Below are 13230 nucleotides of genomic sequence, written 5' to 3' on the forward strand. Positions count from 1 at the left end.
TTCCTCGGAGGCCCCCATCCAGGCCAGAAGGACCAGGTCCATCCACCAGCTGTTTGCCGCAAGCCAGGGCCTCAGCTTGAAGATGTTCACATCACTTTTCATGGACCACCTTTAGCTGTTGACAAGAAATGGCTTCACCTGACAGACTCTCTAACTTCTGCTTGTTTAGTCAGAGTCATCAGCAAGTAAATATAAATTGTCCTTGAAAAAAAAATTGGGAGGTATGTTGGCTGCAGAGGTACCCTCTGGAGAAGTGAGGGGTCCCAGCCCCACAGCAAGCTCCCCAGCACAGAGTTCCGGTGCCAGGGAGAGAAGTCCCCATAATTTCTGGCTGTGAAAACCTGCAGAGACTGTGGCTGAGACAGGGTGGTTGCACTCCCAGGCGTTCTTAAAGGGGCCACATACGGCCTTACTTGATGATGGAGTCACTCTGAGCAGCCGCTCAAAAGGTGTCAGGGCCATATGAGGAGGAACTGAATTGTCTGGCTTCAGAGTGAATGCTGGAGGGGCAGCTTTCTCCCAGAGAGGAGCTGCCAGAAGACGTTGTTCTTTGTTGAGCCCTCACCCCTCCCAACATGCAGACATCTGAGTCGCCATCAAACAGGCTATCATCTTTCAGCTGCCCCACCCAACATTCAGGCATACCCAAGCCATTTCCAGTGGCTTTTCTATGCAACCTACCTTAGTTTATGCTGTGCACTTTCATAAAATCTCTGAAAATTTTCATAAAAATCTCACAAAACCCAAACAAGTAGCATCTGGCTTTGGAGTGTCCTGTACTTCAGAGTGTAGCTGCCCTAAACCCTGGCACAGCAGCAGCCGACTTCAGTTCCCAGATTGGCCTCTTGAGGCATCTCTAAGCCTACTGCAAGCAGTAGCCATCTGCAGATTACGTTGTGGCTCATACCAGGTGGCCCAGAGAAGGGCATGGGCTGCAGCTAAACTTGGCCTGCAGTAGCTCCCCTCCCAGAAGGCCCCAGGGCTGGCACTCCTGGTGACCTGCTTCGGATTAAGCCGAAGCATCACCTGGCTGCCTCCAAACACAACACACCCAAAGGGCAGACTGGGCAGGCACCAGAGCCCTGCTAAAGCGAACCCTGCTCTGTAGGGTCAGCTGTTGCACCACAGCTCCTCTACTGTAGTCATGACCAGTCCTCACAACAAACCAGCCTCAGGGTCAATCCCTCTTATTGACGTGCAAATAGCAACCAAGGCTAAGCTACAACAGGAGGGCACACACAACCACATAAGGAACACAACTGGAACACCCGGCTCTGGTAAGCAGAGAAACTGCACCATTGGGCTCATAGGGCACCTACTACATAAGGCCACTCTACTAAGACCAGGTGGCGTAGCAGCCCTACCTAATAGAAGCAAACACAGGGAGGAAGCCAAAATGGGGAGACAAAGAAACGTCTCAAAACAGAGCAAAGCTCCAGAAAAATAACTAAGCAAAATGGACACAAGCAATCTACCAGATGCAAAGTTCCAAATACTGGTTGTAAGGATGCTCAATGATCTCAGGGAGAATTTCAACAAAGAGGAAACAAAAATGGAGATAGAAAACAAAAAAAGAACCAGTCAGAAATAAAAGACTACAAAAACTGAAATGAATACATTAGAGGGAATCAACTGTAGATTAGACGAAGCAGAGGGTCAAATCAGCAATTTAGAAGATACAGTAGCAGAAAACAATCAGGACAGCAAAAAGAAAAAGAATCCAAAAGAATGAGAGTTTAAGGGGCTTCTAGAACAACAAGCATACCAACATTAGCATCATAGGGTACCAGAAGGAGAAGAGAGCAAGGAATTGAAAATCTATTTGAAGAAATAATGACTGAAACTTCCCTAACCTGGTGAACGAAATGAATATTCAAGCCCAGGAAGCACAGAGTCCCAAACAAGATGAACCCAAAGAGGCCCATATCAAGATACATCATAATTAAAATGCCAAAGGTTAAAGACGAATCTTAAGAGCAGCAAGAGAAAAGCAATGAATTACCCACAAAGGAGCTCCCATAAGACTCAGCTGATTTCTTAACGGAAATTTTTCAGGACAGAAGGGATTGGCCCGAAATATTCAATGTTATGAAAAGAAGGACATATAACCAAGACTACCCAGTAAAGTTATCATTTAGAATCAAAGGACAGATAGTTTCTCAGACAAGAAAAAGCTAAAGGAGTTCATCACTACCAAACCACCAGTATTACAAGGAATCTTAGAGGGACTTCTTTAAGACGGGGGGGGGGAGGGGAATATTAAAAATATGAATAATAAAATGGCCATAACTACATATCTATCAACAATTACTTTAAATGTAAATGGATTAACTGCTCCAATCAAAAGATGGGGTGGCTGAATGATAAGAAAACAAGACCCTTACACATACTGCCTACAAGAGACTCACCTCAGATCAAAAGGCACGCATAGACTGAAAGTAAAGTGATGGGGAAAAGACATTTCATGAAAATTGAAACAAAAAAAGCTGAGGTAGAAATACTTATAACCAGACAAAATAGACTTTAAAACAAAGGCTACAACAAGAGACAAAGAAGAAAGCAGTAATCCCACTTCTGGATATTTATTCTAAGAAACCTAAAATGCCTCTTTGAGGGGATGAGTGCATCCATATGTTCATTGCTTACAATGGCCAAGATGTGGAGGCAGCCTGGGTGTCTATCAGTGGGTGAATGGATAAAGATTAGGTGGTACTTGTATACAATGGAATATTGCTCAACCATGGATGGAAATGGGTTCTTGCCATCTGTGGCAGCATGGAGGGACCTGGAGGGTATTGTGCTGAGTAGAATATGTCAGACAGAGAAAGACAGATGCAATGTGGTTTCACATACGTGGAATCTAAATTAAAAAATAAAGCAGAAACGAACTTATAAATACAGGGAACATTTTGATGGTTGCCAGAAGAGAGGGGGCTTAGGGGTGAGTGAAAAGGGGAAGAGATTAAGTACAAATTTGCTGTTACACAGTAATCATGGGGTGTAGGCTGTAGCATAAGGAATATAGTCAATACTGTAGTTACTATGTATGGTGTCATATGGGGACTATATTGATGTGATGGGAGGGGGTTGGGGAGGAGGGTGAAAAAGGTGAAGGGATTAAGAAGTACAAATTGATAGTTACAAAATAGTCATAGGGATGTAAAGTAAAGCATAGGGAATATAGTCAATAATATGGTAATAACCACAGGGGTTGCCAAAAAAATGTATACAAGTGAACACTTTGGTTAACATTGCTCAAGCAGTAGTTCGCCGTAACCAGAAGTGTCTGGACGCTGACGATAACCACTTTGAGCACCTCTTGTAATTGCAGAAGTCAAACGTGAGTTGTATTCATCTTTTGTTATCGATATATATATTATCACAATTTTAAGTTTTTTTCCTTTCTTGAAATTTATATACATTTTTTTGGCGCCCCCGGTATCTATAGTGCCAGGTTGGTACTGGTCAGTGGGATCTCATCTTACATTATATAAATGTCTAACCACTATGCTATATAACAAATTAATGTAAAATAATATTGAATGTCAAAATAATTACAGTGAAAAAAAGCATATGTTCCTAATTAGTAAGGGTATAAGAGGCTGCAGGGATGAGGAAATCTTGGGGTGCAGGATCTCAGATTTCCTATTTAGGCAGTTAGGAGATATAGTATAAAGAATGGATAAATATCAGGCAGAACAATCAGTAACAGGTGATAGGAACAACATTCTAGTGAAAACCTGTCTAGGAGACAACAAGAAAGAATTCCTCCCTGTACTGACTCCCAATTTGATAAAGAAAATATGGTCATGAGGTCCTGAAAGCAGAGAAACAGCCTGGAATTTGAACTTTAATTTGATCAATTATTTACCCAAAGGAAAATTTGAAGCTCAGGAAATGAGTTCCTTTTTGTTGAATCTGTCCTCCCCAATTCTACAATTAGTGAGAATGGGGGCTCCAGAGCAAGGTGAGGTCATTAGAACAAATAGTTTTTGCACATCTGGATAAGTGTGCTTACATTTCCACATACCCCCTTCCTCCACATGTTACTTGTCAAGAAGGTGAAGAAGCTAATGGATTATGAAGAAAATTTGATAAGTGTTTAATAACATGTTCCTGAATGGGTCTATTTAAATATTGAAGTTGTCGACTAATTTATAATTGTAATGTATTTTCAACCAAATCCCAACAGAGATCTATTGTAATAGATACCTAGATATTTAGATATCATAGGTAATAAGTTGTGATTACTTATGCTATGGGATATACAAACAAAAATGGGGTAAACATGTTTGAAATGGAAATATCTCCAGGACAGTTGGAAACAAAATGTGCAAATATAGACATAGGAGCACCTAAATATAAAGCAAATATTAATAGACTTAAAGTGAGAGATAGACGGCAATACAATAATAGTAGGAGGTGGGGGGCGGACGGGTGGCTCAGTTGGTTAGAGCGCAAGCTCTGGGCAATGGGGCTGCTGGTTCGATTCCCCCATGGCCCAGCGAGTTGTGCCCTTCCCAACTAGAATGAAGTCAATGAGCTGCCTCTCAGCTCCCGGGTGGCCAGATCGCTCAGTTTGTTGGAGCGTGGGCTCTCAACCATAAGGTTGTCGGTTCGACTCCTTGACTCCCACAAGGGATGATGGGCAGCGCCCCCGCAACAAGATTGAACACTGCACCTTGAGCTGCCGCTGAGCTCCTGGATGGCTCAGCTGGTTGTAGCACGGGCTCTTAACCACAAGGTTGCCGGTTCGACTCCCACAAGGGATGGTGGGCTGTGCCCCCTGCAACTAACAACGGCAACTGGACCTGGAGCTGAGCTGCGCCCTCCACAACTAAGATTGAAAGGACAACAACTTGACTTGGAAAAAGTCCTGGAAGTACACATGGTTCCCCAATAAAGTCCTGTAAAAAAATAAAATAATAGTAGGGGGCTTAAATATACTCCCACTTTCATCAATCCAGACAATATCATAAGGAAACATTGACCTTAAATGATATGTTAGACCAGATGTCCTTAACAGGACATTCCATTCAAAAGCAACAGATCTTCTCAAGTTCTCCAGAATGAATCATATTTAAGTCACAAACAAATTTAAATTTAAGAAGATTGAAATCACATCAAGCATCTTTTCTGACCACATAAAATGAAATCAATTATCAAGAAAACTGGAAAATTCACAAATGTGGAGATAAAACATGCTAATAAATGGTTCAAAGAAGGAATCAAAAAGAAATCTAAAAGTACCTTGAAACAAATGAAAATAGAAATAAAACATCAAAAATCATGGGATCCTACAAAAGAAGTTCTAAAGGGAGTTCATGTGTTCGTTCCTACAGCAAGAAACAAGCTTTCAAACAACCTAACTTTTACATCACAAGGAACTAGAAAAGGAACAAAGCCCAAAGCTAGTAGAAGAAAGCAAGTAACAAAGATCAGAGTGGAAATAAATGAAATGAAGTGTTAAAAGACAATAAAAAGATCAATGAAATTAAGCTTTTCTTTTTTAAGATAAAATTGACAAACACTTAACTAGACTCACTAAGAAAAGAAGAGGACTCAAAATCAGAAAGGGAGATATTATAACTAACACCACAGAAATACAAAGGATCATAAGAGACTACCATGAACAATTATATACAGCAACAAATTCAACAAACGAAGAAATGGATAAATTTGTAGAAACAATCAAGACTTAATCATGAAGAAATAGAAAATCTATACAGAACAATTACTAGTAAGGAGATTGAATCAATAATCAAAAACCCCCAAACACAAAAGTCCAGGACCAGATGGCTTAAATGGTAAATCTTACCAAATATTTTTAAAAATTGATACCAATTTTTCTCAAACTCTTCTAAAAACTAGAAGAGGAGAGAACTCTTCCAAACTCATTTTATGAGGCCAGTATTACCCTGATACCAAAAGTAGAGAAGGTCATTACAAGAAAATGATAGGCCAATATCCCTAATAAACATAGATGCAAAAATCCTCAACAAAATATTAGCAAACAGAATTCAATACATTTTAAAAGGGTCATACACCACATTCAAGTAGGATTTATTCCAGGGATGCAAAGAAGGTTCAACATCCACAAATCAACCAGTGTGATACTCCACATTAACAAGGTGAAGGATAAAAATCATATGATCATCTCAATAGATGCAGAGAAAAGAAATTTGACAAAATGCAACATTCATTTATGATAAAAACGCAACAAAATGGGTATAGAGGGAAAGTACCTCAACATAATAAAAGCCACATAGTTATGCATCCTTTATTGACAGGGATGTTTTCTGAGGAATGCATTATTAGACAATTTTGTTGTTGGCAAATAACATAGAGTGCACTTATACAAATCTAGGTGGTGTAGCCTACTATACTCCTAGGCTATATGGTATAGCCTGTTGCCCCAGGCTATAAACCTATAAAACACGTTACTGTACTGAACACTGTAGGCAGTTGTAATACAATGGTAAGTGTTTTGTATCTAAACACATCTAAACATACAAAAAGATACAATAAAAATACAGTACAAAAAACAATGGTACAGCTGCATAGGGCACTTACCATGAGTGGAGCTTACAGGACTGCAAGTTGCTCTGGGTGAGTCAGTGAGTGAATGTGAAGGCTGGGGCATTACTGCATATGACTGCAGACTTTATAAACACTGCACTTAGGCTACACTAAATTTATTTAAAGATATTTTTCCTCAGTAAATTAACCTTAGCTTACTGTAACTTTTTTTGCTTTATAAACTTTTAATTTGTTTTAACTTTTCAGCTCTAGTAATAATTTAAAACACAAACACATTGTACAGCTGTACAAAAATACTTTATATCCTTATTGTGTAAGCTTTTTTCTGTTTAAACACACACATTAGCCGCGACCTACACAGGGTCAAGATCACGAATATCACTGTCTCCCACCTCCATGTCTTGTGCCACTGGAAGGTGTTCAGGGGCAATAACACGTATGGAGCTGTCATCTCCTATGATAATGCCTTCTTCTGAATATCTCCTGAAGGACCTGCCTGAGGCTCTTCTTGAGGAGATGTCATTCTCTTCAGAAATATGTTCACGGTGGTTTGCTTGATTTGTTACTTTTTTCATCATAAATTTGCTTGTAAGCAGATAGTGCACCATGAACATTCTTCTCCATCAGTGAAAACCTTTCATGTCGGGCTCCAGGTTTTCAAACGTTTTAAGGAACTTGTTGAAATCTGCAAAAGCTGCTAAGCCCTTCACTTTGAATATCCTTGGGGGTTCATCTTCTCTTTCTTCTCCTGCAGTTTCCTGTTCTCTGGCATCCTCTCAGCTGTGCACTCCTGTTCCAGTCGCAACAACTGCTCATTAGTCAATTCCTCTGGAACCACCTCTGGGAGCTTCTCAATGTCATCTTCATTCACACTCACGTTAAAAGTGTTTGCCATCTCAACCACAGCCTTGTTGATTTTTGCAACCTCCTCATCTTGGCAAATCCGTTGAAGCCATGGACAGATCTCTTGAGTGTCTTCCTCCAGTGAAACAGGGTAATAGCTACTATGATTGCGTTGCATTGTACTAAACGTGCTAAAAAGAATGACCTCATTTAATTCTCACAACCTATCTATTTCAATTCTACAGATAAAGAAACAGACACAGAGACATTAAGTAACTTTCTCCAGATGAGATTTAAACCCAGGCATTCCGACTCCTTAATAACTATTAAGCTACACAGAGAAAGAAAACCGGAAGGAAGCAGTGTTGAACATGCTTACATAGGAAGGGGAGGGGAGTGAGAGAAGGGGAACTTAACAAATTTTTCATATATGTTTCTCTATTGTTTGAATCTTTTACAAAATGTGTTCATTATTTATTTACATATTTTTAAAGGGGACAAAAAGTTTGGCGAGGGACTCCCTTTTGTTCTGTTATGTAAGCAAATTTTAAAATAATGTGTAAATAAGACAAAAATGTAGAGAACTTCTTTTCTTAGGACATTTTCTAGGTTCCCCTGCTTAAACTGGGTGACCCGTCTGAGGTTTATCTCTTATCGTCTTTACATTTGTGATATAACATTGGTGAACTATGTACTGGTTTCATTGTTATAGATAACCCAGTTAAATATTAAGTGTTAATAATCGTTTTGTAGTTTCCAACCTCAGCTGTCGTTATAAAGTAAGGATTCCACATTCCTCCTAACAGTTCCTCGAAAATGGAGCTGCCTCGGAATTTAGCCTTTATTGTCCTCCTAAGTGTTTCGTGCTGGGCGTTAGACTGGGCATCTGATAGGAATTTCATTTCAGCCGCTGGTCCTCTACCCTATGACTTGCTGCACAACCTGAGCAGTCCCCTGGGAAGCCAGGGTTCCAAGTTTGCAGCAGGGGACGAAGACATGTACGTTTGTCGCCAGCCACTGCCCACTTTCCTGCCGGAGTACTTGAGTAGCGTTCGTGCCAGTAAGGCCACCCATTATAAAGTATTCCTGCCATGGGCGCAACTTCTCCCGGCAGGAAGCTCCAAGAAGCCAGACCGGAAAGTAGTGCAGTGTTACCGGCGACTCCTCGCGGCCGTGAGGACCGCGCAGCTCCAGCCCCTGGTCGCTCTGCACCACCAGACCCTCCCCGCCGGCGCGGTCCAGGGAAGTGAGGTCTTTGCCGATCTTTTTGCTGACTATGCTGCATTCGCCTTCCAGTCCTTTGGGGACCTCGTTGAGATCTGGTTCACTTTTAGTGACTTGGAGGAGGTGATAACGGAGCTTCCCCACCAGGAATCAAGAGCTTCACATCTCCAGACCCTCACTGACGCCCACAGGAAAGCCTATGAGATTTACCACGAAAAATATGCTTCTCAAGGTGAGTACACATGACCCCCTGGCGGACCCACCAGCAGCCTTTATCACCCACTTTCCCCCCATCCTCCCGGAAGCAGCACTCAGCATTTCTTCCGACTCGCCTTCAATAGTCCCGTCATACCTAATCCTTAGGGAGAAATAAATATTGCGGTGAAGATTTCCCAATGGAAGCAGAGAGGGGTGGCTTCTATTGATTTCACAGTGCCCGGCATTCCTGTGAAAGGTATCTTTTAAGTGCCTCTTGCCCAGTCTTGAGTCTGTGTTGCCACCAATTATCTTCCTGTCCTCCTCCTTCTCCAGTCCTGCCTCCTTGACTCTTTCAAGACTTCAAGATGGCCCGTCCTACCTCACCCTTCCCTTTTTCTTCTGCAAAGCAACTTATACATTCTAGTTGAAGCTTGCATTCCAGCAGAGGAGACACACAAATACAAAGGTAAAATAATGATAGGCTAATAGGTAGAGAGAAGAGCGGAGCTGCAATTGTCCATATTCCTGCTTCATAGCTAACTTACGGTTCTCATTCAGTAGGTCTGGGCAGCACCTGGACATTTGTGATTTTAATTAATTCCCTAAGTGAACCTGCGGTACACCAGTTTTGAGAATCAATTTTGGCTTTTCACCTCATTTGGTGTCTACAATAGCTTAAAGGTACAAGGCCAAACATTTTAAATTTTAAAAAAATTAATTACAGAAAAGTTGGCATTTTATCAAATAAAACATATTCACCATGTTTTTTAAAAAGATGTTAAAGTAGTAAATTTCCATTTACTGCTTATTAGAAAATACAATATGAAACGCAGTTCTGATTTTTCCCTAAGAATTTTTTATCAGAGTATGATTCACATATAGTGAAATGCACAGATCTTAATTTTACAGTTTGATTAGTTTTGACAAGCACATACAGCCATGGAACCCATGCTCTTATCAAGATATAAAACATTAACCAACACCTCAGAAAATGCCCTTCTCTATCAACTGTATCCCTTCCTAATCAATCTACCCCCAGGAGCAACCACTGATCTGATTTCTATCAGCATTGATGTGAATGGAATTATGCAGCCTGTACTCTTTTGTGTGTGTGTGTCTTTTTTCATTCAGCATGAAGTTTGTGAGATTTATTCATTTTGTTGCTGCCGTAGTAATTTGTTCCTTTTTTCTTCTAAGTAGTATTCTATTATGGATGTGTCATAGGTGGAGGGCATTTGGGCTATTTCCAGTTTTTATCTATTACAAATAAAGCTTCTATCAACATTCATTCTTATACAAGTTTTTGTATAGACATATATTTTCATTTCTTTTAGGTAAATACCTAGGAGTGGAATTGCTGTGCTGGGTCATAAGGTAGAGATGTTTCTGACTTTTTAAGAAACTGCCAGTTTTCCAAAACAGTTGTTCCACTTTACACTTCCACTAGCAGTGTATGAGAGTTTCAATGGCCTCACATCCTTGCCAACATTTGGCATTCTCATCTTTTCTATTTTAGACATTCTGATGGTATCTCATTGTGATTCCATTACTTTTTTAAAATATAATTTCTATCTCAAGTGCATATATGCTTAAACAACATTGTATTTAATTTTGTTTGGTTTGGTTTTGAGCACCATAAAACAGTATTATACTTTTTGTAATCCTCTAGGGCTTCCTTTTTTTCAAACAAAATCATGTTTCCAAGGCTTATCCATGTTGTTGAATATAGCTATAGTACATTATTTTTTGCTACTATATAATATTCCGTTGTGTGGCTAAGCCAAATTTTTTCCCCACATTTTATTAATTTATTCTCCTGCTTATGGAAATTCAAATTGTTTTCAAGTTTTGCTATTATGAACATAGCTGCTATGAATATTCTTATACATGTTTCTTTCTGTACATGTGCAAGAGTTTCTCTTGTGTATATACACAAGTGATTGCTAATTGTGGGAGATATAAATGTTTAGTTTTGAGAGAGAATGTGAATTGTTTTCTACTGTGGTTGTACCAATTTACATTTCCCTGAGCAACATATGAGTTCTTGTTGACCCTTTCAACTCTTGTAATTTCTAAAATTATAAATTTTTGCCAATCTAATGGATTTGAAAGTATTTCTTTGTATCTTATTTACCTGATTACTATTCAGGTTGAGAATGCTTTCACATGTTTATTAGCCATAGTTGTTTCCTCTTCTTTAAAATTCCTGTTGATCTTATTGACTTGTTGGAGTTCTTTATACATTCTTAAATTTAATCTGTATTGGGTGTATGTAATGATAATATTTTTCTGGTTCATGTCATATTTTTCACTCTCTTTATGGAGTTTTTGATGAACAGAACTTCTTACTTTTAACACAAACTTATCAGTCTTTTCTTTTAATTGATTTTTTCTGATATATTTTTAATGGTACTTTTTACAATTATTTAAATTCGTTTCTTCATTTTTTAGAATTTCTAGTTTCAAATGTTTTCATCCCTTTCCCCTCCCTGGTAAACCTCAAAGTTCTTAAGTAATTGTGCATCTTTTCCATGCTCATTCTTTGGAGTGTCATTTTCTGTACTATGATTTTTCTTAATGATTGGGAGGCAATCATTAAAAAGTCAGAGATAATCTGTAGAATTGAAAGACATTCTTAGTTTGTATGAGATTTTTTCCTTTTTAATCAACGCTTTAAAAAATTAATAGACTTTATTTTTTACAACTTTAGATTCACAGAAAAATTGAACAGATAGTAGAGAGTTCCCATATGCCCCTCTTCTTGAACCCAGTTTCCCCTAATATTAACATGTTAAGTTAGTCTGATACATTTGTTACAATTAATGGACCAATATCAATACCTTATTATTAACTAAAGTTCCATATTTTATTCAGATTTCCTTAATGTCCTTTTTCTATTCCAGGATCTCATTACATTACATGACATTTAATTATCATGTTGCTTTAGGTTCCTCTGGGGCAAGACAATTTCTCAGACTTTTCTTGTTTTTGATAATCTGATTGATAGTTTTGAGGAATCCTGGCCAGGTATTTTGTAAGATGCCTGTTTTTAAAAATAGCTTTCTTGAGATATAATTCATACACCACACAATTCACACATTTAAAGTTTTTAGTATATTTTAGTATGGTTTTTTTAGTATAGTCACAGATAAGTGCAGCCATCACCATGGTCAATGTTAGAATATTTTTATTACCTCAAAAAGAAATCTGGTAACCTTTAGCTGTCACCCTCCTACCCTTGTATTTCCCTCCCCACCCCAGCCCTAGCAACCACTAATTAACTGTCTCATATATTTCCTTGTTCTGCATATTTCACATGAATGGAATAATATAACACGTGGTCTTTTGTGACTGTATCTACTGGGATTTGTCTGATGTTTTTCTCATGGATAGACTAGGATTATAGGTTTGGGGGAGGAAGACCACAGAATAAAGTGTCATTTTCATTGCACCTTATTAAGGGTACATACTATCAACATGATTTATGACTACTGATGTTAATCTTGATCACCTGGCTGAGGTAATGTCTGTCAGGTTTCTCCACTGTAAAGTCTCTTTTTTTTTCCATTCCATACTTTACTCTTTGGAAGAAAGTCACTACACATAGTCCACACTTAAGGAGTGGGGAGTTATCCTCCCTCTTTTAAATACTTTTTTAAAGTTCTTTTCTAAACTTAACCAAGAAGGCAAAAGATTTGTACACTGAAAACTATAAAACATTGCTGAAATTAAAGAAAACAAAAATAAATGGAAACACATCCCTTGTTCATGGACTGGAAGACATAATATTGTTAAAATGTCAATACTACTAAAATGTCAATATCTACAGATGCAATGAAATCCCTATAAAAATCCCAACAACATTTTTTGAAAAAATAGAAAAATCTATCCTTAAATATATACAGGATCTCAAGAAATCCCAAATAGCCAAAACAATCCTGAAAAAGAAAAAGTTGGAGGACTCACACTTCCTGATTCCAAAACGTACTACAAAGCTACAGTAATCAAAATAGTGTGGTACTGGCATAAGGCAAATTTATAATAGACAAATGGAATAGAATGGAGAGCCCAGAAATAAATCCTCACCTATATGGTCAAATGATTTTCGACAAGGGTCGTAAGAGCATTCAATGGGAGAAAAGACAATCTTTTCAACAAATGGTGCTGGGAAAACATGCAAAAGAAGGAAGTTGGACCCTTACCTTATACCATATGCAAAAAAATTAATTTGAAATGGATCAAAGACCTAAACATAAGAGCTAAATCTATAAAAGTCTTAGAAGAAAACATTAGAATAAAAACTTTGTGAATTGGATTTGGTAATGAATTTTTGATTATGACACTAAAAGTACAGGAAACAAAAGATAAAATAAATTAGACTTCATCAAAGTTAAAAATCTTTGTGCATCCAAGGACACTATCGAC

General features: G+C 38.5%; 1 protein-coding gene across 1 annotated transcript in view; it reads left to right on the forward strand.

Annotated features, from left to right (window-relative positions):
- The first annotated feature begins 8199 nt into the window (after positions 1 to 8199).
- The window catches only part of LCT (lactase), a 43538-nt gene continuing 38507 nt past the window's right edge, over positions 8200 to 13230 (forward strand). Inside the window, exon 1 of the mRNA XM_033111413.1 lies at positions 8200 to 8839. Within this exon, the coding sequence (XP_032967304.1) occupies positions 8200 to 8839 (640 nt within the window). The remainder of the gene's footprint in view (positions 8840 to 13230) is intronic.

Source organism: Rhinolophus ferrumequinum, chromosome 8 (assembly GCF_004115265.2).
Source record: "Rhinolophus ferrumequinum isolate MPI-CBG mRhiFer1 chromosome 8, mRhiFer1_v1.p, whole genome shotgun sequence".
Classification (NCBI taxonomy): domain Eukaryota; kingdom Metazoa; phylum Chordata; class Mammalia; order Chiroptera; family Rhinolophidae; genus Rhinolophus; species Rhinolophus ferrumequinum.